Source organism: Lissotriton vulgaris, chromosome 10 (genome assembly GCF_964263255.1).
Source record: "Lissotriton vulgaris chromosome 10, aLisVul1.2, whole genome shotgun sequence".
NCBI classification, from domain to species: domain Eukaryota; kingdom Metazoa; phylum Chordata; class Amphibia; order Caudata; family Salamandridae; genus Lissotriton; species Lissotriton vulgaris.
The window spans coordinates 333650957-333676788 of record NC_141698.1 but is presented as its reverse complement, the minus strand read 5'-3'; the positions used below and the strand labels follow the sequence as shown (position 1 = coordinate 333676788).

Genomic DNA, 25832 nt, shown 5'->3' with positions numbered 1-25832 from the left:
CACGTTACAGATGAAATGAGAAGCAAATGAGCAGACCGGTAGGGCTGTATGGGGAGTTACAGGGTGCTCAAAAAAATTAAAACCAAAAGGAATGAAAGGGGACCTATAAAAGGAAAAAATTTAAAACTAAAAGACTAGCCATCAGCCCACACAATTAAGTTAATTCATTTCCGGGCGATATGCTCATTTGATCAAGCCAAACGCCTTTACTCGTAGGACAACAGAGTTAATGCAGAAATGGGCTAACTGATTGAGGGTTTACCAGATAAGGTAACCAAAACCAAATCCCTTGCTTACCAACTTAATCTGAGATATTCCATGTAACAAAATACTAGTCTACAGCCTTCAACACAGTGTAATAATCCTATATTAAAGGCCTACTGGCTTTTATCAATGCATTTCACAATAAGTAAGTCAGACCTATAACATAACTTTTCCCAATGACCAATTAGGCCAATGGAGTTTAACAACGGCTTATCACCACAAAAAACTAAGACCAGCTGTATTACACATAACCTCCCAACCATCAACAGTCATAAAATTACAAATATATATAAAATTGCAGTAGGCAAAACAATAGATAACATTGTGAAAAGGGTGTAATAAGGATTACCACACTGCAAATCCATGACGTCAAGAGTTAGTAACAGGGGGTAACCTACAACAACACAAAAATCTGTGAGATACCATGTTACACAAGATCGGTCTACATCCTTTAACGCAGGCTAATCTCAACCTACCCTTAAAGGCCAACTGCTGTTAACAAATGCTTTAAATTGGTCAGGCTTGCTACCTTTGTCATAACTTTATAGAGGCAGATTGAGATAGCAGACTGGAACCTTCTTTGTGCGAGTTCCACACCAGTAAACTCCTGCTATGAAAGGGGCACCTATGATTTCATTCAGTGGGCTAAATCCGCTCCTCTTCTCCACACAAAAAAACTCATGCAATTCTAAGTCCTTAAACATTTGAATTACATCCATGAAAAAATAACTGCTAGCTAAACTTGGGTATCCTGTCAAAACCATCAAAAAGGCATATTTTATCAGCAGGGAAGTCTGAACTATTTTGGACGAAACCATTTTCAAGCGGAAAATAAAATTTCACAAAACAAAGTGTACATCAGAATTAATACTTCCAATATAACAGGCAGACAATTCACTGTTAAACATTTCAGATTTCAGCTCATGCTCTGCAATCGACCTAAAATTGAAGTCAATACACACATAGTAAAAAGGAATCAATTACCAGCAAGTAGGAGAAATTAATAATTCCCAAATTAAACCGTTAATCGTGCATTTTCACCCAAGAATCAAACACGAAGTGGTTTCCACACAGCCTGGAGCAGTGTCTTTATTATTTTTCCAATAGGTTCCTATATTTCCTCCATTTCATATAGTTATGTCCTTTAGCACAACTGGATTTATGGAATTTAAAACTCAGTTCTTTGGAATGCACGAATGCTTTATCGAACTCTCCGTGCGAAGCAGTATTGAACATGTAGCTAAGAACTCAGAATGTCAGTCCCCCAGGTGTTGCAATAACAGCGTCCACAGAAAAGCAAGCAGGGGGCATGTACCCATACACTTTCAAATACCTCGTGCGACACTTCTTTATCGGACATGATCCCTCTCGCAGACGTTACTGGGGAGCTCTATCGACGTATGAGGAATGTCTGGTGTTTTTCAGATAAAATGATCTTATCTGAGGAGTAAACATCAGTTTGCACCACGCAACAAGGAAAAACAGTGAAAAGTGGAACATGCATCAACTTACTGCTGTGAAAAAATACTTTAAAAAAAATAAACCATATTAATTTAATCACTGTAAAATGTAATTCAGCTAACACAAGATAATACCCTATACAGGAGGATGAAATTGACAAAGAAAAGCCAATCCCAAACGAGCTATGGGTACACTCGTGGACAGTATTGTAATATGGCTGTTTTGGTCATTTTCATTGTCCACCCACGCAGGCCACCGCTGTCGGTAGACCTCCGGCAGCAGAGCCGGACTCTTTCACTGCGGCTCCCGTAATCGAGTTAATTGCCAACCCAAAGGGCCGCAGTCAATTAATCGTCCGAATCGGTGTCGTGCCGCCGCTTGGGCCCACGTGCGGAAGGGGACGCCATTCTTCGTCGCCCGGCAGGGGGCTCTCGCCGTCTGTCGCCACTGTGGCTCCCGCCACCGCCCTGGGTGGGAGGCCCCGCCGGCCGGCGGCGGAGGGGGCTCTCGCCATCGCTCGACGAATCTGTGTCATGCCTCCGCCTGCCAGGCGGTCGCTGGGCGTCTTGGTCGCCAGATGAATGCCTGTCACGCCGGCTGGCTCCATGCTGCCGGGGCGATGATGGATGATTCCGCTCATGTGAGGCCTTTTTCCTCCTGCAGCAGAGAAATCATAAAAAATAATAAAACAAAACAAAAAGGGACAAAGAGGAACAGGTCAAATTGTCACATTAAACACCAGGACTTTTGTTCGCCATGAATGAGAATGTAGTGGAAACAAACGGAACAAAAGCGCAGGCAGTTCAAATGCTGGGTGTGGGCTGTTCTTTAAAACAGAAGCGGAGAGGAAACAAAAGTGAGAATAGCACACGCATTCCTGTCCAATTACCCGGAGCCCCACCACAGCACAAAAGAGGCGTCCTCTGAAAGGAGAAACTTTGTGGTTTTGGATGGGTAAAATTATTATGCCTTTATGCGCCACGCATGTGTATTTTTTTGCGCACATGCTCAGTTGGTCCTTTTAGCACACAGTGAACATATAGTGATCACTGGGAGCACAGAGGACACGAAAAAGGAAGAGCAGAAGACATGTAGCTCTTCCCTCACCAAGTTTCAAGTTTTTATTGCACACATTGGTATACGCTTTTACCTGTTTTATAAGCCCCATTCAATACGGTCACTTAAACAGGCACGGGATAACAAAATTATTTGCCAAAGACCCGGTAGCTTAGGAAGGATGCCATTGGCACGAGCAAGGAAAGTGGCCAATATAACAGCTGTTAAAGTAGTAAAATGCAGCAGTTATCAGAGTTCACTGGACCAATTCGGGTTCTGAACCCCGGTGCAATTGCACTTACTGCACCAATGATAGACACGCCCCTGCTATGATCATACATTATGAGGTGAGGGGAACACGAATCTCATTGGTCCACCGCTACCGAAATCATAGTGATCTGGCAATTAATACCTTTATTTCGGTTAAGAACCATTAAAAGTGTATATAAAAATATGCATTTCGCTCATAAAACAGAATTGCATACTGCTGCAAGTATTCTAGACGCATCCATCTAATGAAACGTTGTATTGCTCTCATCAACTACCAAAAGAAAGCCACTCTCGTCTTCCTGGGAGCAGCATAACTAAGTCCAAGAATTTGATCCCAAGTATGTCATATTAGAAGTGGATTGTCAGACCAGTTTGTACAGTGGTCAATGATGGTTCTACCTTAAGTACTTGTCCACCCATTTGAAGTATTTATTTCTAAATCACAATTTCCCAATATTTCCTGTTATGACCCTCCCACTGGTATTCAGAATTCTCAGAGGCGGTCTTATGAAGGTGCTTGCCTGTTCCTGTACATTACAGCCTTTTAGCTAGATATAATTTAAGGCTGCCACTCCGAGCTTTAATTCAGATCTGTACTCCCTCGATTGTAATCACCCCCCACTAACACAACGTATGGTGATTTCAATAACTGATCGTTTTATTTTACTTCACAAACTTATTGATAATGTTCACAGTCCCCCAAAATAACTGAGCTACAGTAGACTACTGCCAGTAAACTTTTTTTAATTGAAAGATTTATCGATACTGTCAAAACAAGCATATAGTCAAGAATGCCAAACTACATGACGAATCAAGCACATGTGATCCCCCAAAAAAAACCTCCCCCCAAGCCCCGCCTCCCCAACCCCTCCCAGGCAACAGATACACATTATTGCTACTCTTCTGAGATATCATAACACATTTTTGCACGCTATACAAATATCAACCAGTAAAGACAAGCTCTGAGGCATCATTCTATTGGGCAGGTAATCAGTCGATGTAAAGGTACAAACCCTCCAGGTTCCAGGATGCCGCTGCTCAATCAGGGAAGTTCCAGCTCATAAGACAGCACATTTAGAATATGTCAGGGTGAGACATCAGATAAGATGTGATAGGGGCCCAAAAGTCCTTAGGACGGTAGGACTCTGGTATCTCCTCCCCATACGACTGCAATTGATCTCTACAATACACCAAATCGCAAAGCCACTGCTTTATAGTAGGGGCGGACCTCAATTCCCATTGTTGCGCCGCCGCCCTCTTTGCAAACAAGGTGGAGATCACAACAATACGTCTATTAGCTGGTTTCAGGCATTTAACATACCCAAGGATGCACAGTTCAGCGTACAACCCACCGGTTCCAACACCACTTCTGTCAGAATGCGAGTCACTTCAGACCAAAAGGCAAACACGCCACAGCACAACCACACAACGTGATAAAAATCTGCATTCGCAGCACCACACCGCACACAATTCACAGTCTCTCTCAAGTCATATTTATATAATTTCAAAGGAGAGTAGTATGCCTGGTGTAGGTATTTAAAATGTATAATTCTAAGGTTGCAGTTGGCTGTGAGACGGCCCGTGAGCTGACAGCATGCCGCCCAAGCCTCCATCGTGATGGGCCTGCCTATCACAGTTTGCCAGCGCAAGCATGATGGGTGTTCCTCCATCTCTCGTTCCCGAAGGGAGGAATTATAAAGTTTGGTTATAAGCCCCTTACGACTTTCTCCTGTTAAGACTGCCTGCAATGCACAAAGTGTCGTGGGCTCCGCAGGGAACTCGGGATACACATCACGTATAGCCTGACGGACCCGAACATACGTGAAGTTAAACATAAAGCCACATTCCACCCCATTCTGACCCTCGCGTAAAGTCTTAAAGCGCATCTCCCTATATAGATCGCCCACCCGGACGAGGCCCGCTGCTGCAAGCTCCCTCAAGGCAGAGGTCTCCCGAGCCGTAGACACCCCTGGATGTGACGCCAGGGGCAGGAGTTGAGCTTATAGATAAGAAGCCAGCGCCCGCCATGCCCATGACATGCGCAATGGAGGATTTATTTCCGTCCGGGGCCCCCCCGATCCTCCCGAGAGAACTATCGCTGGTAACGGGACAGGAAGAACAGCATCCGCTTCAATCGCCACGTGAGGCTGGAAGCGTTGCGGGAAGTGCCAGTAATGAGCAAATTGTGCCTGCGCACACAGATACTAGAGGCAAAGGTCCGGAGCTTCAAAACCCCCCTATCGAAGGGCTGCACTAATAAGTCCCAGCTGCATCTAGGTTGTTTACCCCCCAGACGAAGGTCAACAGTGCCGATTGCAGTGCACGGAACAACGCTAGATTCAGTTTTATGGGAATGTTGATGAAGAAGTATAGAATCTTGGGCAAGAAGACCATTTTGACAACGGTTATCCTGTCAGCCAACGATAGATGAGATGCGACCATCTTTCTACCTGCTCAGTAATGTGCACAATGGCTCGCCCATAATTCTTTGTTTTCACCACTGCGGGATCCTGATGTATCCACACCCCCAAGTATTTCACGGGATCGGAGGTCCATGACAGTGGGAAGTCATGCTCTATTTCTTTTGTATGCGCAGTCAGTGGAAAAACCACTGATTTGGACCAATTAATACAGAGTCCCGAAAATCTTTCGAATTGAGCATATTCCTTGAGTAACGGTGACAGGAAGGTAGAGGGCTCCCAGACGTATAGCATCGTGTCATCTGCATAGAAGGAGACAATCAAAGGGCGCTTTCAAAACCTTAATGACGCAGCCGAATGCTTCTGGCGTAGTTTACATGCCAGAGGCTCTAGTGCTAGGGAGAAAAGCATGGGTGACAGGGGGCAGCCTTTGCCTCGTTACCCTTTCTATAGAAAACAATGACGACATCCTGCCATTGACTCGTACACGGGCAACCGGCCCATTATAGAGGACCTTGAGCCACTGCACAAAGAAAGGGGGAAACCCCATCCTGCTCCGAACCGTGAACATGTAGCACCAGTGCACAGAATCAAAGGCTTTAGCTGCATCAAGCAGCACAGCAACAGCCTGAAAATCCGGTTAAAAATAATGCAGTGTGGAAAACAACGTGCACAGATTAGGAGTTGTGGAGCGCTCCGTGACAAATCCAGACTGGTTTGGCAGCACCAATAGGGGTATCAAAGGCTGTAGCCTAGTAGCTATAATTTTTGCCAATATCTTTGTGTCAATGTTAATGATGAAAAGAGGCCGGTACGATCCACACTGATTAGCTGGTTTGTCTGGCTTTAACAGGGTGACTAGGAGGGCCTCCCGGAGAGAGGGCTGCAAAATCCCATTGTCGTAAGCTTCTGCGTAAACTTCCAGTAGCCTCGGAGCTAGGATTGCTGCATACGCTTTATAAAACTCGCTCGATAAACCATCCGGCCCGGCGGCTTTACAGGTTGGCAAGGCCATAATGGCTTCCCTCCCATCCTCCTCATCGAAGGGCTGCACCAAATATTTGCAATGCGCATTTGACAGCCATCCTAAAGCCACATCATCTAGATAATCATGCGTCTCCTCAGTGGAGGGGGGACTCCCTAGTTGCATATAGATCTTTATAAAACTTAAAAACAACATCACAGCGTTCCTCCGTCGAATGACGAGGCTCACCGGTGTCATCTATGAGCTCAACGATAGGTTCCTGGCTTCGGGGCTCTGCGAGTTTCTGTGCAAGAGATCGACTAGGCCGCCCACCCTCCCCATAGTACCTAGCTATCCCGCACCATGACCAATGCCGTAACTCTTGGTCTACAGTGTCATTATGCTCCGTTAGCAGCTTCCTTATTTCTGCTAGCTTGTCAGCAGAGGGATCAGTGTCGATAGCGCGCTCCAGGTTTAATATGTCATCTGCCAGTTTACGTATCCTACATCGGCTATCCCTCAGGACATCCGACTGCACCCAGATACAAGTCCCTCGAATGCTGACCTTGAAGGCCTCCCAGAGGAAATCCGCACTCTCCACAGTGCCTTCATTTTCTAAGAAATAGTTCCTGATTGCCTCCACTATGGTCTGCCTAAATACCGGATCTTTAAGTTCTGAGGGCTGGAGCCTCCACGCAAAGGGTGGCGCCTGATATTCCGGTAATCGTATCTCCAGGAGTACAGGCGAGTGGTCAGATAAGGAGCGGGCCACGTGCAAAACTTTCAAAATCCAGGGACAGGCCGCCTCTGAGGTCAACCAAAAATCAATGCGGGACCAAGAACCGTGCAACGACGACGCAAACATGATTTCTCGGGCAGCAGGATGGCGCAAGCGCCACACATCATGCACATGACCAGCGTCTATGAGCCCCCACAGCATATCCGCTGCCTGTTTGGACCGAGCCTCGCTGACTCCATGCCTGTCCTTAGCTACACCTAAACATAAATTGAAATCCCCCCCCCCCCCAAATAATTGCAGCAGGTGGGAATGCCAGTATCCTGCGCCAAACATCAGAAAAGAACGAGGGGTCATCGATATTAGGCCCATAAATATTCACTAGCAACACACTCTCACCTTCCAGCCTGCCATGTACAATCACCAGACCGCCGCCATCATAACTTGCAAACATCATCCTGATTTTCTTTGGCGTGTTAAGGCCACGGATAATCCATGTGAGGAACTTAATACTGTTACTCATTAGAAGATTGCAACACATATAAATACTTGACAATCGGCCACAAACAGGGCCACAACGAGCAGTGCCTAATGTTATACGCATTCCTTCTGTGCCTGGGAAAGAACCAAGAACATTCCCCAATCCCCACCCAAAACACCCCATCCACTTTAGCACCCCAACTATGCCAAAGCCATCCCAACACCCCTCCCAACCCCCTCCTCCCCCTTCAACAGTCAACCAAACTTGGGGTACACCCATATGCGGGGGCACAGATGCGCTACCCTCTCACAGAGTAGGAGTTGACCAAGCAAGCAATGTCTAAACACCGCATTCCATATCCAACGACCCATCATGTCACTGGGAAGTAAATAAGTAAAGGCTTATTGAATAGTGAGAGAGACCCCTGGCACCAATCATGACATGATATTGCATACTGGGGATTATAACAGGAGTGGGACTTCGTGCCGTACTAAATGTCGTGAACAATGAGGAAACAGGCAGTTGAACCCACCCTCCAGGTAACGAGGCCATAAAACCTGTCCATCATCAACAGCTGTACCAACTTTTCATCATCTGCGATGAAATGCACTGTAAGCATAAACATTAAAAGAGCATGAGATAATAAGACCATACATAAATCACAGAATGAACAAGGGACTATGTCAAAAAACCCAGAAACATTCTCAATAATAATATTCATAACGAAGTGCCCCCCCTACTCCTCATCATCAGGCACTGCCGTAGAGTCCCGCATCTTGCGCTTCAGCTTTTTAGCATGCTCCATTGCGGCCTTCGGAGAAGAGAAAACCTTGAGCAGGGCTGGATATAACATGGTATACGGGACCCCTTCATTCCTCAAAAACTGTTGTACAGTGCCGAATTCCCTCCGGGCAGCTTGGACAGCAACCGTAAAATCCGGAAAGAAGACAAGCGTGTTGCCCTGATGTACAATGGTATCCTTCTACCTAGCCAGGCGCAAAATTGTGTCCCGGTCCCTATAATTCAGGACCCTGGCTATAATAGGGAGGGGGGAGCTACCGGGACCAGTTGCGCAGCCAGGGACCTATGAGCATGCTCTGCAATGAACATGCTGGGCAAATGTTCAGTACCGAAGAGGTCTGTGATAAGGCGCTCTATGTAAGTCTCCATCTTCCCCACATTGGACGATTCCGGCAGCCCGGTGATACGTATATTATTGCGCCGGGACCGCGCTTCTAAGTCATCGTTCTTTGCCTGGATGATACAGAGGATTTTTTCCATGTTCAAAGTTTTGTCTGAGCCTGTAGACAGGCCATCCTTCACCGCAGAAACCCTCTGTTTCACCTCCCCCATTCGAGCGTTCTGCTTCTCAAATTGAGAGGACATGTGGTCAAGACGATGATTCACCACAGCCATTGCACCTTCTATAGATTGCCGAGTGTGTTGCATGGCCACCAATGTGGACTCCAACGAGGGCGGCTCTTCCGTGTGCGCATCTGCCTCAGAGTCAGAAGCAGCCTTCTGCGGAGTCTTGGGAACCATGGCGACTCAAAGGTGAGCCAGGACTGGTTCTGATCAGTCCTCCCCATGATTTTGCTTGATGCCCTAGTATCGAAAATGGAAGGCATGATGTGAATACAGTCAATTATTTGACACCACCGAAATCAGCTTTACCACTGCAGAGCAAGATTGTTCCTAGGCAGCTCCCCCCCAAGCCTCAAAAAAGTTCCCAGAGTCCCGTTCAGCACCTAAAAATGTCCCACCAGTAGAGAGATATGAAGCAGTGTGAGGTAGATACAGGCGATTATTTGGCACCACCCAAATCAGCGTTCCCACTGCAGAGCAGGATTGTACTAGGGCAGCTCCCCACCAAAGCCTCAAAAATAGTTCCCAGAGTTCCATTTAGCCCCTATAGAATGCTCACCGGAAAAGGTCCTGGGCACAGAGATGCTCCTCAGGCCAATCTACCAGGCAGACCACTCGCACACATGTGCAGGGTTGAAACTCTCAAAGTGTCTCACATACAGATGTAAGGGAAATCTGTGTTACTCAAGACTGTTTGTATGTCAAATGCGCCTGGGTCTGGAGGCTGATCTGGAATATGCTGCTTCAATTCTCATGCAGAGTAGAAGAGAGCCAGGGACCCGTTGCAGTTAGCAGTCGGTATGTCCTACTGTGATCATTGAAACCGCTGCAGTTGTAATTGCTCCCAACGGCCTGCCATATCACTACACAAAGTCACTGCTAGGTCTCTATATTAGGAACAACTAAAAGCCGTGCAGGATAAATTGAGCAGTGTAGCGATCCCTCCCGCACTCTCCCAAGTGCAGGCCGCCAAACGTCATCGCCGCAATAGGCCCCAGCCGGCTCCTCACTACGACTCTCACAGCAGCGCTAGAAGCAAGCCCCGTGCCGACCGCAGCTCACGAGACGCGGCCCCCAGCGCAAGGTCCGATTCCGCCTCCGCAGCCCGGGCCTCAGCCTGGACCTGCCCCAATCACCGCAGCCAGCACCGACGGGCGCTGGTAATCCGGTCCTCCACAGCGGCAGTTAGTCCCGCAGCCACAACACCTTTCACCAGGCTTTTCCCGCAGTCTCCGCCGCACACCAGGCCCAGCGGCCGTTTCTCTGCACCACAGGTATGTGCCACTCCAAACCGCTCTCCGTGCCTTCGGCGCTCCGCCAGGGGGGCCCAGGATGCCGGATGACAGCCGCTGCAGTGCTCAGCCCCCTATCGCTCAAGAGGTGCTGTGCTGCGAAAACGGAGAGATACCAGGCTCCACACTGAAACCAGGCCTACCTCATCCCAGCGGCTGCCATTTTCGGCCATGCTGCGTCTGGGCAAATTAGTTGTACCTTTCCCCAGTGGCAGGGACCCAGCAAAGCCACAAATAGCACCAGCTGAAACAGCAAAGTAGCACAAACCCACACAAGGTCCCAGCAACCTCAGAGGGCATACGATGCAGCAAATAATAGGCGGATTGTGGCTCGGTCAGGCAGAGCCTCACAGCAGTGCAGCCATCTTGCTATGCGCCCTCTAGCTCTCCCCCCACCCCCCCTACTGCCAGGAAACTTAACGGACACAAAGAAAGGGGAAAAGTACATTCCCCCATAAACTGGCACCCAGGTCAATTTAGTTGGGGCAATTATGAGGGAAATTGCTCACTTTGCCACTGGAGCCAAGCTAGTCTGGCTGATGAGGGTTGTTACACTGAAACCAGTCCCAGGGTGCTTGTTTCCGGCCCAGGGAAGACCTGGCTTGGCAGTTTGGGTTGGCTGTTCCCATGAGGCACAGGGTCAAGACCGATTTGCATATAGCAAGTTAAAGAACGATGATGGATTCGACCCAGATCTGTGACTGTGGTGAGTGTCTGAATAGTTTCAGAGCTCCGTCCATCATCTCCTTGTGTTTGATTAGTGATTAAGTGTCATAGCGGGTAGCAGGATTTGTAGAGGGATAGGTTAGGAAGTTATTTCAATTTTAAATATGTTTAATGTAGTGCAGATTTTTCTGAATTGATAATTCTTTCTAATTGATTAATTATGCATTTTTAATGTTATATTTTAGATGTAAAATGTAAACTAAAATATTTAATTTTGTTTTAGAAGTTATATCAAGTTATATTTTAGTAGAAGGTTGTTGGGTTTGTAGAGGTATAAGGTAGGAAGAAAATTATGTTATAAAAAAAACAAATATACTGGTAATTAGTATTCATTTAACGTATACATTAGAAGTGGGTTGTTGGGTTTGTAGGAGTTTAGGGTAGGAACTCTATTAATAAAAAAGATGAATTAGTTTGAAATTGTTAATTATTTTATTTATTGTTAATTAAGTAGATCATTAAATACTGATTTATTGAAGTTCTATTTTATTTGAGGGTTGCTGGTAGTGTAGGAAATTATGGTGAGTAGTTGAATTAAATGTCTAATTGAATTATATTTTTATAAAAAATATTTATTTGATTATTACTTATGTATATTACCTAACTATTGTGTAAATGCTGTAATGTTTATTTTAACATGTATACTTTTTATTATATGTTTATTAAATGTATTTTTTGATACTGTTTTATTTGTTTATATGAGTAGGTTGGTAAGAAAATAAAAATGTCTAATTATTTATACGAATTTATACAGTTGAACTGAAAATTAATTTTGTATAATGTTTATATATGTATTTTTATTTTACATTTATTTATTTTAATGGTGTTTGCTAGAATTTGTTTCTGAGACGAAACTTGATATATATATATTTTTTTTAATTAGTTTCAACTAAAAAGATAAGGGATGGTATATAACTTTTGTATATTTTGTGAACTTGATATTTCATGTAATTTTATTTTTGTAAGTTATATGTATTTTTTTAAATAAATAAAAAAAATTTTATTCAAATTTAATATATATTTTTTTTAAACATCTTTTTATTGAAAGAAAATAGTTCCATCGTAAAACACATTATGGAGCAGTGAAAGAGCAGTAGTGCTTACAGTATGAAAACCACATCAATACAGTCATTAGCGGGTATTGTGATGATATACCTCCAATCCAGCCCGCCCTCTAGCCCAACTCCATCCTTCAGTCCATCCCCTGCCCTCCTAGCCATCCTCCCTCTAGCCCTCCCCCCTCCTCCCCTACCCCACCCCCCCATCAGAAGTGCAAGCCGTATCATTATCTAAGTCCATAACCTCCCTGGAAGGAGGAAGCACGGGCATGTCGCGGGCGGTACCTGACAGGGTAAGGCCCCACTACTCATCCTCCGGGGTGCCCAGCCACTCTCCTCTGTACCTCCTCCAGGCCTGCCAGATCTTTTCCCATTTTCTGGGGCAACCCCGACTGTTATATATGACCTTTTCCGCACTCTGGCACCAATCCATGTCTCGCTCCCATTCCTCTATCGTTGGTATCAGGTCACTCCCCCAGAGACGTGCAATACTTCTCTTTGCCACCATGCTAGCGAAAGCCAACCACACCTTATCTCCCTTGGGCCATGTTACCTCTCCTGTGACTTCGAATATATGCCACCTGGCCTCCAGCGGCACCTCCGCCCCTACCACTTCCTCCATTATGTCCTTCAGCCTAACCCAGTAGGAACGAATTTTGGGGCAGTCCCAAAGGATGTGGAAGAATGTACCCTCGTCCCCGTACCCTCTCAAGCAGAAGTGTGATGTCGCATATCCCATTTTAAATTGTACCGTACATGGGGTGTGGGACCTGTGAAGTATACGGAGCTGTACCAAGCGGAATCTTGCCCGAATCGCCACTTCTCTGGGACACTGCAGGGCCTCGTTCCAATCATCATCCTCTAGCAAGCCCAAATCGGACTCCCATTTTTCCCGCAGTGGTCCAAGTATATCTGGGAGGTTGTTAATGAGTTTCTTATAGGTGAGTGATATAGCCTTATCAATCATTGGGTCCAAGAGCAGCCTGTCTTCAAGTGGGGCGTATTCAGGTATCTGGTCCCCTTGTGATAAATGCGAATATACAGCATGTTTGAATTGCTGATAATGGAGGAATTCACCATTCCCCATCTGGAATTCAGACTGTAAAGCCGCAAATTCCTCCACCTGCCACCTCTTCCAGACATCTCCCAATAGATCTATGCCTATTAAGCTACATTGGTGTTCAAATTTAATATTTAACCCCTCTGAAGCCCAACACTTTACCTACTGTTGCACTGACTGAAGTAGGAAGAGTAACTATAACCCCTCTGAAGTCAAACACATTTGCTATTGTTGCTTAGGTTGGAGTAGGAATAGTATATTTAGCCCCTCCAAATTCCAACACTTTCTCTACTGTTGCATAAACTGGAGTGAAAAAAGTATCTGTTATATTCTAAAGCTGCAATAGTTTTCCTAATAGTGGTTAATAGATTTTATAGTATTTCTTTGTTTTTTATATTTATATTATTTTAGCAAACGAGTTTTGTTTGTTTTATACTATGCATTGACTAAATCAAGTAATATATTTTGCTATTGAATTATTTATATACTCTGAATTGACTAAATCAATTAATATATTTTGCTATCGAATTATTTATATTTTAATATGATCTATAGCCATATATATATATTACCTACTGGCGGTCGCCAGTAGGTATATATAGTTAGGATTTTTTCCCTATGGGATTTCTGAAAATTCTATGCCTAATAACTTTGGCGTTTGTGGACGGAATCGGCTGAAATTTTCAGGAAAATGGCACATTTTGTTTCTGAGCAGCCCCTAAAAATTTGGGGGGGTTTCGTCAAGGGGGGCCTGAGAAAAAAGGGGGGTCCCAAAACGCGTTTTTCCCATTCATTTTTCCATAGGGCGGTTGGACTCACTTTTAGCTCGAACGGCTGAATGGATTTGCACGAAACTTGGCAAAATTGTAGGGACTGTTAGCCCGATGTGCCTTTGCTAGGTCTCAATATATGTGCTCCAGTAGTTTTTGAGAAATTAACGTTCAAAACAAGATATATATCTGTAACAGCGCTCCGGGCAGCGATCCGGTCCGCTTACTTTTCGCGAAACGGAACTTTGCGCGCAGAAAGCTGATTGGCTCTCCGGTGTCTGTCAACATTCTAAACAGTCCGGAGCGGCCGCCATCTTATCTCTCGGTAGGATCGAGAGAGAAGAAGAGGTGAAAAACGAAGGGGGAATTTATTGAAAGGGTGCAAGGTATACCCCTCTTGACCCCCTAGGATTGTTGTTGGGGTTATTAAAGGGTCCCGTGGGGAAAATAAAAAAAAATATATTTTTCACGGTAGAAGCGTTTCCCGGGCCGCGAACTGGGCCGCAAACTGGTAGCGAAACGGGAATTCGCCATTTTGTGCTTCGTTTTAATTGTTTAGAGACAAAAATTATCGCCGCACATCGGCCACAATGCATGAATATCGTTGAAAAGTCAGCGATATTCATGCATTATCCAGCAAATGCTCTTAGCCATGTTATCCACCTTCCATTGGATAACAGAAAGCTGATTGGCTCTCCGGTGTCTGTCAACATTCTAAATAGTCCGGAGCGGCCGCCATCTTATCTCTCGGTAGGATCGAGAGAGAAGAAGAGGTGAAAAACGAAGGGGGAATTTATTGAAAGGGGGCAAGGTATACCCCTCTTGACCCCCTAGGATTGTTGTTGGGGTTATTAAAGGGTCCCGTGGGGAAAATAAAAAAAAAATTATTTTTCACGGTAGAAGCGTTTCCCGGGCCGCGAACTGGGCCGCAAACTGGTAGCGAAACGGGAATTCGCCATTTTGTGCTTCGTTTTAATTGTTTAGAGACAAAAATTATCGCCGCACATCGGCCACAATGCATGAATATCGTTGAAAAGTCAGCGATATTCATGCATTATCCAGCAAATGCTCTTAGCCATGTTATCCACCTTCCATTGGATAACAGAAAGCTGATTGGCTATCCGGTGTCTGTCAACATTCTAAATAGTCCGGAGCGGCCGCCATCTTATCTCTCGGTAGGATCGAGAGAGAAGAAGAGGTGAAAAACGAAGGGGGAATTTATTGAAAGGGGGCAAGGTATACCCCTCTTGACCCCCTAGGAATGTTGTTGGAGTTATTAAAGGGTCCCGTGGGGAAAATAAAAAAAAATTGATTTTTCACGGTAGAAGCGCTTCACGGGCCGCGAACTGGGCCGCAAACTGGTAGTGAAACGGGAATTTGCCATTTTGTGCTTGTATTAATTGTTTAGAGACAAAAATTATCGCCGCACATCGGCCACAATGCATGAATATCGCTGAAAAGTCAGCGATATTCATGCATTATCCAGCAAATGCTCTTAGCCATGTTATCCACCTTCCATTGGATAACATGGCTAAAAACCGCTCTGTGCGTGAGCTTTTTTTTTTTTTTTTTTTTGCTGCGTGACGTTTGTTAACGTTCGATTCGATGGAAATCAGGAAGTGTTGAACACCATTTTGTCACTGCGAGTAAATATTTTGTTATAAATGAATCCTTATTGATAAACATTGTCTGCGCCATCTTGCGTTTTTGTCCAATGCCACAATTTTGTCGTGCACGGCAGCCATTTTAGATGCCTTGACCAGGGCCACTCTCTGCACGCCGTCGATTCTCAGCATGGCTCCCACCCTCGCACGCATCTCCCCCACGCAATGGTCACCCCCGCTCTCTCTCTCATGCATGGGCCATATACTTCCCCCATCTGTTTGCTCTTCTCTGAGAATCACACCCTGTGCCCGTTCGACACCTCCCTTTCACCCTATTCACTACCGCACCCTCTGACACTTCTCTTCCTCTGTGTCCGATTGTCCAGGCCGGACCTAGGCTATCACCTAGCCCTGCGGATGTAGTCTATGGCTCCAGCTGTAGAGTATCCAGACATGGCAACCCTCCCGATTCAGGTGTGAGACTACTGATTTCAGTGCTAGTCTTTCGCTTCCCGATTCCTGCAAGGAAAAACCCGGGGGCATATTTCCAACATCTAGCGGTAATTTTTGTCTCTAACTTGTTTAGAGACAATAATTATCGCCGCACTTCGGCGAATTTTATCGCACATAAACCTTGCTATTAGCAAGGTTTATCGCAAATGCGATAAAAAACGGCCGCAATGCATGAATATCGCTGAAAAGTCAGCGATATTCATGCATTAGTCAGCAAATGCTCTTAGCCATGTTATCCACTTCCCATTGAACAAGCGCATGGTCTTTTAAAGATTTGTGAAGTACTCGGGGCGGCGGTGTGTGTGTGTGTCCTCTTTCAGGAGCGGGCGGGGGGGCATTGGCAGCAATTTGCAGGCCAGGCAGTGTTCAACACGTGCATCACCTTTTCTCTGCCTGCTATTGCGCTCCATGCTTCGGAAAGGTAAGAAAAAGAACGTGCATTTGAGTTTGAAATGTCCGATCTTGTAGTAGTACACTTGCAAAGCCCACACATGACAATAACCCGATTCAAGGCCCCATTCACCCGATTTTTTAAAAAAATATAGTACTCCAAGACAGTTACATTTTAAAACTTTATTAATATTTAAATATAACGAACGCAACAAAAACTGTAAATATATTTAACCATTTTTTGAAATTAACCAGAACTATAACGATAACAACAACAACAACAATAATATAACTTTTATGCCTAAATTACGCAAACATTTAGCTAATCTGCTAAAGGGGGGAGTCGCCATTTCTTTACAATAATCAATAATGAAAAATCCACATCAATAGGGTTGCCCGTTTTCTCGATGCAGCACTATAGTGCAATATACACAGCACCTGGGGTGTCAAGAGTGAACAGGTCTTTCTTTGTTCCTTAAGATCCTCCGAGAATGCTGATGCATTGGTGTCTGTACACTTCTTTGTCAATTCTGTCAAGATGATAACTGCTTTATAAACAGACGATATCTTTGTTTCGTCATTAGTGTTAAGTGTGTCTGAAACTACAGTGCCCTTCTGTTTTTTTTTCTTCAGGCTCTACAGAGTTGTGTGTGTTGTTCTTTTGAGCGACAATTATTCCAGAGGTTTCAGGTTCACTTGTTTTGTTCTGCAGTGAGTTAACAGCTTTAGAGAGTTCATGTTTATTTGCTATGTCCTGCTGTTCGTGAACTGCTTCAGAGACGTCAGGCTCATTTTTTATGTTTCAGTAGATCCTGGACCTGCCCGGCCGCGCCCAAAATGGCGCCGGTGTAAATGGGACTCGTAACTGCTTGTTCTGTACTGGTTGCCCAACCTTGATATCACGAGATACATATGCAGTTTTGAAGCACATGGCGGAGGCTTGTCTGCTGTAGTGGGGCGCCCCTTTATCGTTTCAGTCGCCATTCCGCCCGCTTTTGCTACACTGTGCCTCATCCGCCATTCAGCTGTTTACCGCCCGCTCTTACGGCTACAGCGTCTCGCTCTCCATGTAGTTGAGTTGTTCCCACTCTTGCGGTGCAGCGGTAGGCGGCTGCCACAGGACTCTTAAAATGGCGGCCGGCTCTTCGGATTTGGGCCTGGTCCAGTAAAATGGCCCTGGGACACCTTGGAACTCGGACGCTTGTCTGCCAGGGCTTGGGTTCCATTCTCGAAAGCGTCCCCTCAGCCTTGAAGATTGTACAAAAGTCTTGGGGGCCCTCGACTCCCGCAGGCTTCCGGTGGGGAGCGGCTGCCATGATTGCTTGCGGAATGGCCACGACGGAGCTACGAGATGGTGGTGCTCTCATGGTGACGCCAGCTTCAGTCTGAAACATCCAGAAACAAGGTGGGGCTTTCATCGTTTGGGGAAAAAAAATGTTTTAATCCAATGAAAAGTGTTATTTTTAGGTCACATGACCTAGTCTTACATAATTAGGAAAAGAAAAGTAAAATGAACCAATGAAAAGTTTTATTAACAAGTCACATGACCTGTTATGCTTACGTTACGCGCTGCGCGGCGCGCTCTGGATCGTTTCCGGGAAGCTGCGCCTTGCGCACCGGAGCACTTCCGGGTGCGCTAACGCGTCGCGTCATATGACGCATTACGCGACAATGCAGGTGCCGAATATAGTCAAAATGTCTCCACCAACCAGCGGTCGGAATTCCACCGCTTTCAGCAGTCCAAAAAGTTCGGTCAAATCTTAAGAGCGGGAGCAACTCAACTACATGGTGAGCGAGACGTTGTAGTCGCAAGAGCGAGCGGTAAACAGTTGAATGGCGGAAGAGGCACAGAGTACCAAAAGCGGGCGGAATGGCAACTAAAACGGTAAAGGGGCGCCCTACGACAGCGTGTCTTCAGGTGAAACGGATTGTGGGACAAGGTCCAGAATGAAAGATTCTTCAAAAGGGAAAAAATTCCGCCGGACCCCGGGAGCCGGCCGCCTATGCCGGGGGCGATCTCAGGCCTCACCAGGGCAACACGACTTGGGGAGGGGGCAGGAGCCAAGCGCCCCCTCTCAGTCCGCGCCATCTCACCGCCCCTCGGGGGCCTCCGTCAAGCGGTTTAGGGAGGCACCGTATCACATTGTTTTCCAATGCAGTCAGGTCCACAAATGGACCCCACTTACTTTGAATAGTGCAGCTGCAGCAGGTGCAAATAAGGTTTAAACAGTGTTACAAGAACTGCTTAGAATTCTGAAGTATGGCACTCAATAACCAAGACTTATGCCATTTATGTAAGGCAGTGACATGGAAGCAACTCAGGGACAAAAAGCATGAACGAACATTCACGTATGAAAATCTTATTTGGAGAAGGGGTAGAATCCAAACGCCCCCTGCCAGTTCGCGCCACTACACCGTATGTGGAAAATCTGAAGCCATCATTCTACAAACTCTCAACGCTTGTTATCAGTGCATGAGTTTCATGCTCGATCGATTGAGCTAGCCGGATCGGGCAATAAAAAGTATAAAATAGTTATGTAAATAGTTATTTAATAAAATGTTTTACTCTGTTTCTTTGCTGGTGTGTTGTGTATATTTATAATATTTGCATAGGGTTTGTCGTTATTTTGGGCGGTGTGGGTGGTGGAGTCGAGCTGTTTTGCAGCCCTCATGGTGTGGAGCTCAGTTCATTTCACTATTTTCGTATTTCTCATGAAGGGTTATTCCTAATGTTTGTATTTTACCGAGGTCAAAAAGAGATCGAATTAGTGGTCTACTGATTTTGCTCGATTACTTTTATTTTTTTTCACGATTTTTCCCTATCTGCAAAGACTAAACAGAGTATTGCGACTTTGTGCTTGTTTGTAAATAGAGAATGATCCAAAGAGAACCAATTGTAAAACAGTAAATGCTTGGATAATAATCAATCAAATGGAGAGACAAGCAGGTACGACGGATTACAACAGGGGTAAAGGTCTGCGTTAACTACCGTTCACTATCTGCAAAGAGAGAGTACTACTAAGAGAAAAGAGGGGAGTGGGGAGGGGGGGCAGCGTTTAAAGCACATCAGCGTGCATAAACACGAAAACGTTTTTACCTATCACGTACTTGACATTTGACAGCTTTTGATGTTTGCTATTAAAAAACCATTGAAATTCACAGAAAAAACCATAGGTTATACTCCATATATAGTTAGGAATTTGCATTTACAAAACCTTGAAAATTCAATGAAAAAACCATTGGTTTTAGGCCATATATAGTTAGGGATTTGCATTTAGAAAACCTTATTTTACTCGCATAAAACCATTGAAATTCCATATATAGTTATAAGCGCTAACTATATATCGCGCACCCGCAATCCACTGCTGATGATGTCACATATTACATCATTCATGACATGGTTAGTGACATCACTGATGACATCACTGATGACATCTCAAATGACATCACTGATGACATCACTGATAACATCTCATTTGACATGACTGATCACATCACTGATGATATCATTCATGTGATAATACCATGAACCTCTTCAGACTCTAATATAACCTTAGATACAATCAGTGTAAACAGACAGTCACTCATCCATGGAGTTACTCACACACCTAGTCAGTTATGCCAAAAATCAATCACACCTCCATTTTCTCAACTATACAGTTATACACACCTTACTTATTCAAACATATACTAACACATATTTACTTTACTCTCTTATACAATCTCTGATACATGTTCACAATGATCCATACAGCCACTCACACATTCACTGGCTCTTATGCACAGTTATTTATAGATGTCAACTCTCACATGTACTGTGTTTTACATATGTACTTAATTTGACATGTAGCACTGAGATATCCATTCACTCACTAATACACTCATGCACAGTCAACCGCCCATACAGCTGTTTGCACATGCACTTTTGAATCTATACATATAGTGAATCAACTACTCACACATCTATGTACAGAGTCACACACCTTCCAGCCACCCATACACACACACTCAGTTTCCCATACAAATACTTGGACAACCAATCAATAACCCATACAGTTACTCATATAGCTACTGATCAACATATGCAGCAGTTTGTAGAACAACAGATATAATGATGCACAAATTAAAACAGTTTAGTCACTAACCTATGCACTCAGTGAGACACATTTAATCACTCACTCAATCAGTCAGTCATGCACCTACTAAATCCTTCATCCAGACACTTATACATCCACTCATTCTTCAATATGTAAGACATATTTTAACTTTACAGAAACATACAGTCACTGGATGTTGTCATCAGTGATGTCATCAGTGATGTCATTTGAGATGTCATCAGTGATGTCATCAGTGATGTCACTAACCATGTCATGAATGATGTAATATGTGACATCATCAGCAGTGGATTGCGGGTGCGCGATATATAGTTAGCGCTTATAACTATATATGGAATTTCAATGGTTTTATGCGAGTAAAATAAGGTTTTCTAAATGCAAATCCCTAACTATATATGGCCTAAAACCAATGGTTTTTTCATTGAATATATATATATATATATATATATATATATATATATATATATATATATATATATATATATATATACATTCATGAGATTTCTATAGCAATACATTTAAAATATTAAAAAAGATAATGTAAAATATTTTTGTTAATTATATTACAGTATATATATTTGAAAAGTGGTCCTCAACATGAGTTCCTCAGAAAAACAATGATGTTTTGTTTCCATTTGCGATATTTGCACAAAATACAGCAAATTTGCACAGAATATATGAATTGTATATTTTTAATCATGATTTTAACATGAAATATACGGGTTAGTTTATTCTTTTAATTGATTGTACATTTTAATCAATTTAATCAATGGAAACCAACATGAGGGTGATATGAGGACAGAGAGTTCATTAGGTGTAAAGGAGCAATAATTTCCTTGAAAACGTTTATCTCTTTATACATGTTGTATTTCAAATTTATTTGGACCACATTTTATCAATTGTAATTTGACATCTGATATGTTATGAATTCATACCTGGACCAGGCTGAAGTCTGTTTTTTATATCCACAGGCTGAGGGGTCAGCTGATGATGTGAATGCACTTTAAAATGATTGGTGAAATGTCGGACCATGTCATGTGATCAAGGGGCGGAGGTCCCGAAACGCGTCATGGCGGCGTGCTTTCTGCACGAAGGATGAAATAAATTATTTTCTGCAAAATATCCATTTGGGTCCGGTTTCGTTGGTGTTCTGGAGTTGTTCTCGGGACTTAACGGAGTTCGTGTCATATATATATATATATATATATATATATATATATATATATATATATATATATATATATATATATATATACACATATATATATATATATACACATACACACATTTATATAAGAAAATTATTTATATATCGTATTACATTTTAGTGGAATTTTTTTATTTACATTATATTACTTTTACATATGAAAATAATTAACATTTATTACTTTACACTATATCAAATTTAAAAAAATGCTATTAAAAATGTTTTTGGATGATATTCCTGGCAAGAATATTTTGCTCCGATGTTCTGTTCCTTACAGTTCTGTGCATAGGAGCACAATATTATGGCAAACTAATACTTTGATACAATATTTTTGTCAACAATCTTGTTTACCACAACTTTGTCTCACCGATCTAGATACATTTTATTGCGTGTCCATAGTGGATGAAAAAGTCAGCTATCTGAGGTGATACACCGCCTGGCTGGAAAAAGGGCGCATATTTGTCTGCACACCAGAATGTGAAGATACGTTGTTAGGTGGCCGAAAGAGTCACTTATGTAGAGGATGGTACTAGTTTCGGAAGGAAGAGGAGTTTCTACCTTCTCATTACATTCCAGCACCAGATTGCTGACGTCTCTCCTACTGGGAAAGGACTGGGTATGTGAGTAGTCACCTTGATGGTAGTGGAGAAAAAAATCCCAGTGGAGGGCTGGTAGGAGTTCCTTTTTCCAAATGGTTGGCATCCATAATAGCGCGAAAGGAGAGGGCTGTTCGGTTATATCTTTTAAAGGGAGTCATTGTTATGTTTGCCTAACACGCTACTTTACTGTAAGGCATATTTAGGACCCAAGACTGAACTTCTGGGCAAAAAGAGGTGAATCCAGACCACCACATCTCTGCAGAACTGCCAACTTCTATATGGAGTACTTGGTATGATCTTCTCATCTATAATAGCATCAAAAATTCATAGAAATGCTGATGATACACAACACTGCATCAAAGTCCCCTCTGTCCCAGACATTCTATGCCCTCAAACTATGCCTGCACCCCATCCAGACCTGAATGTCAAGCACCTACCTGAAGCTGAACCCCACAAAGACTTAATTATAGCTATTTTCAGAGAACAAGTAACAACAATTAGTCTAGAATGGGCTGAAAGACATGGACTTGAACAAAATCCAAACTCCAGCTTTTTTCCAACGCTAAGTTATCTGTAATCACCCTTGACACCAATCTCTCCCACAAGGAAGACACTTGCCTGGTCCAACATCCACCTTGTAGTCAGTGGTTGTCTGTGGCACGTTGTGACTCTTCTTTGGTCTCCCCGGATCAGCATCTGTGTTTTTCCAGAAGTTCAGCTCGGACTAGGGTCATAGGCAAAGATAGTTGGGTTATAAAAAAAAAAGTAGGCACCAGCTGAGTGGGTGGAGAAATTGAAGGTACTGCCTGCTGGAGAGCAAGAACACTCCCTGACAGCAGAGGTGGGGTCAGAGCTGGAGTAAGGACCAACTGTGTCGAGATCATCAACACAATTGTCATCAACCCATTCCACTGGTATTGGACTCTTCTCTCCACTGTCATTATCCCTGTATTGATTAAATATTCTGCCTTCTGCCTCGAGGAATGCTCCTGCAAGATCTGTGATGGAGGTATTGTGTAATATGATACAGTGATACAGTTGGTGCAGAGTTGCTGAAACTGGACTATGAAACAGATAAAACTGAAGTCGTCAGCGGAGTCTTTGTCAATGTAATCATGGACAGAGCCGTTGCCAATAGAGGGGCTGCACATGGAATCAGTCCTCAATCAGCCACTGTCGACTGAGGAGTAGCCATTATAGAGGGAGGTCACTTATGGCGGAATTAATTTCAGAACAGATGAGGATGGTTCCACCTCCACATGAAAAACACACAAAGCCCCTGATCTATGCACAAAGTAATATATGGATCATGTGTTGAGACAATATATGAAAATACAATATAAAAAAAAAATTGAAAAAATTAAAGTTGAAATGCAGTAGGTATGTTAAATTTGTAAAGGCAAAATACAGAAAAATATATTCATAAAAACTATTAAAATTGAGACAACGTCATTACATATAGGTTTAAAAACATCTTATTTTGAAGCATTATTAACATTTTATACAACTCTAGAAAACTACACAAAGGTCGACGCTGCGTTTCGGTAAGATGACTTCTTCACCTTCCTAAGGACAGAGTTTTCTAAAATTAAATTTCAAGGTGGTGAGGCTTTTTAAATCACTCGGTGAAGATGGAAGGAAAGAATCTCATCCATGGCATAAAAAGGTTTAACCATAGTACCGGTTAAGAATTCTTTATCATTTGTGTTTGTGGGAGCCACCGATAAAAGATAAAGTGAGTACAATTAAAAAGGCCAATTTAGAACTGGTCAGTGACTAGCACAGATTGTGCGCCGTGATTTGGCTATATGATTAAGAATCGCCATATTCTGGTTCCAATATGTGTACTAGGAAGACTTGGGGACCCCCCCGGAGGTAGCGAATGTATGACATACACTGTAAGCTATATGTATTTGGACGATTCCAATGTCTTGTTCTCAACTGTGGACATGTCAATACGTTTGTATGTTATTTGCAACGATGCTCTTTCTTATTAATAAAAAAAAAGTTTTTTAGAAAAAAGAATCGCCGTATTCAATATTCAACGATACTGTTCTGATCAAGTTTCTTAGCTGTAGTAGAGCGGTAAGTATAAAGTCAGATAAAAGTTCAAAGGCCTCCCTGCTCCAACGTTACGTTTAACTGCTTGCATTTAACTGATACCTACTGCATTTCAACATAATTTTTTTTATATTGTATTTTCATATATTGTCTCTCAACACATGATCCATATATTACTTTGTGCATAGATCAGGGACTTTGTGTGTTTTTCTCTGGTGCTACCCCGTCCCTTTTCTGAGAAATTAGGGTACCTTCCTCTTTTATATCGGTTTCACCTCCACATGAAGTAGCATGTAGGGCTCGTCCCATCTCCACCGCAAGTTCACTGCACCATATATCCTGCTCCACGGTGTTGATCTCTGTAATGCTTTGAGGAGTGGTGCTTGAATATGGACGCTGATGGGGCCACTGTTAAAATGATTGTATTAGATACCCACGTTTTAGCTGAAGATGCAATCGTCAATGTAAATACCACCAGCCTAAAATTCATGCCTGAGAGGTCTGAGGTGTGGTTGACACGGTTCTGACCAATTCTAGTTTTCAATTTTTAACCTTGGCTTATAATGCTGAGGGTGCACGGTTCACAGAATTCACACCAGTAGAAGCAACTTTCAAGGCTTGTAACAGTCAACCTTATCATTGAGACGTTGTATACCCTGCTAACAGAAATATTAAAGCATGTGTATCTATGGAAGATCAAACGCTGGAGCACTTCCTTTAGGGCAGAAGTGATGTGGTGGTGCTTCCTCAGAGTGAGGCAGCAGAGCCTAGCAGGTCAGTATTCATTGGAGTTTTTAGAAGTCTTTTTATAGGCCACAAAAATTAACTATATTGGCATAGTCCAGTCAAGATAGCAGCTGGACTCTTGGTTGTTCAATTTTGTGGTGTAGATGTAATGAAGGTAGAAGTCCTGAGATGGAAGTTAGACTTCTTTGTCACTTCAATTATTTACTGACTAAAGAGAGCTTAGAGCTGAACACAATTCACTGTTTATGTTTCACTGGACCTACTTGTGTTGGTTCAGCTCCTAGTTCCACCCCACCTCTGGGAAAAAGTATATTTTATATTCTTAAGCTGCAATAGTTTTCCTAATAGTGGTTAATAGATTTTATAGTATTTTTTTTAATATTTATATTATCTTAGCAAATAAGTTTTGTTTATTATATATACTATGCATTGACTAAATCAATTAATATATTTTGCTATTGAATTATTTATATACTATGCATTGACTAAATCAATTAATATATTTTGCTATTGAATTATTTATATTTTTAATATGAGATATATATTAATAAATTCATGAGATTTTTATAGCAATACATTTAAAATATTCAAAAAATATAATGTAAAATATTTTTGTTAATTATATTACTATATATATATATATATATATATATATATATATATATATATATAT

The 25832-nt window shown here is 43.1% G+C and overlaps 1 protein-coding gene across 1 annotated transcript in view; it reads right to left on the bottom strand.

Annotated features, from left to right (window-relative positions):
- Positions 1-1324: 1324 nt before the first annotated feature.
- Positions 1325-25832, bottom strand: part of C10H1orf35 (chromosome 10 C1orf35 homolog) — a 148029-nt gene continuing 123521 nt past the window's right edge. Inside the window, exon 9 of the mRNA XM_086941114.1 lies at positions 1325-2382. Within this exon, the coding sequence (XP_086797240.1) occupies positions 2073-2382 (310 nt within the window). The 3' untranslated portion in view covers positions 1325-2072. The remainder of the gene's footprint in view (positions 2383-25832) is intronic.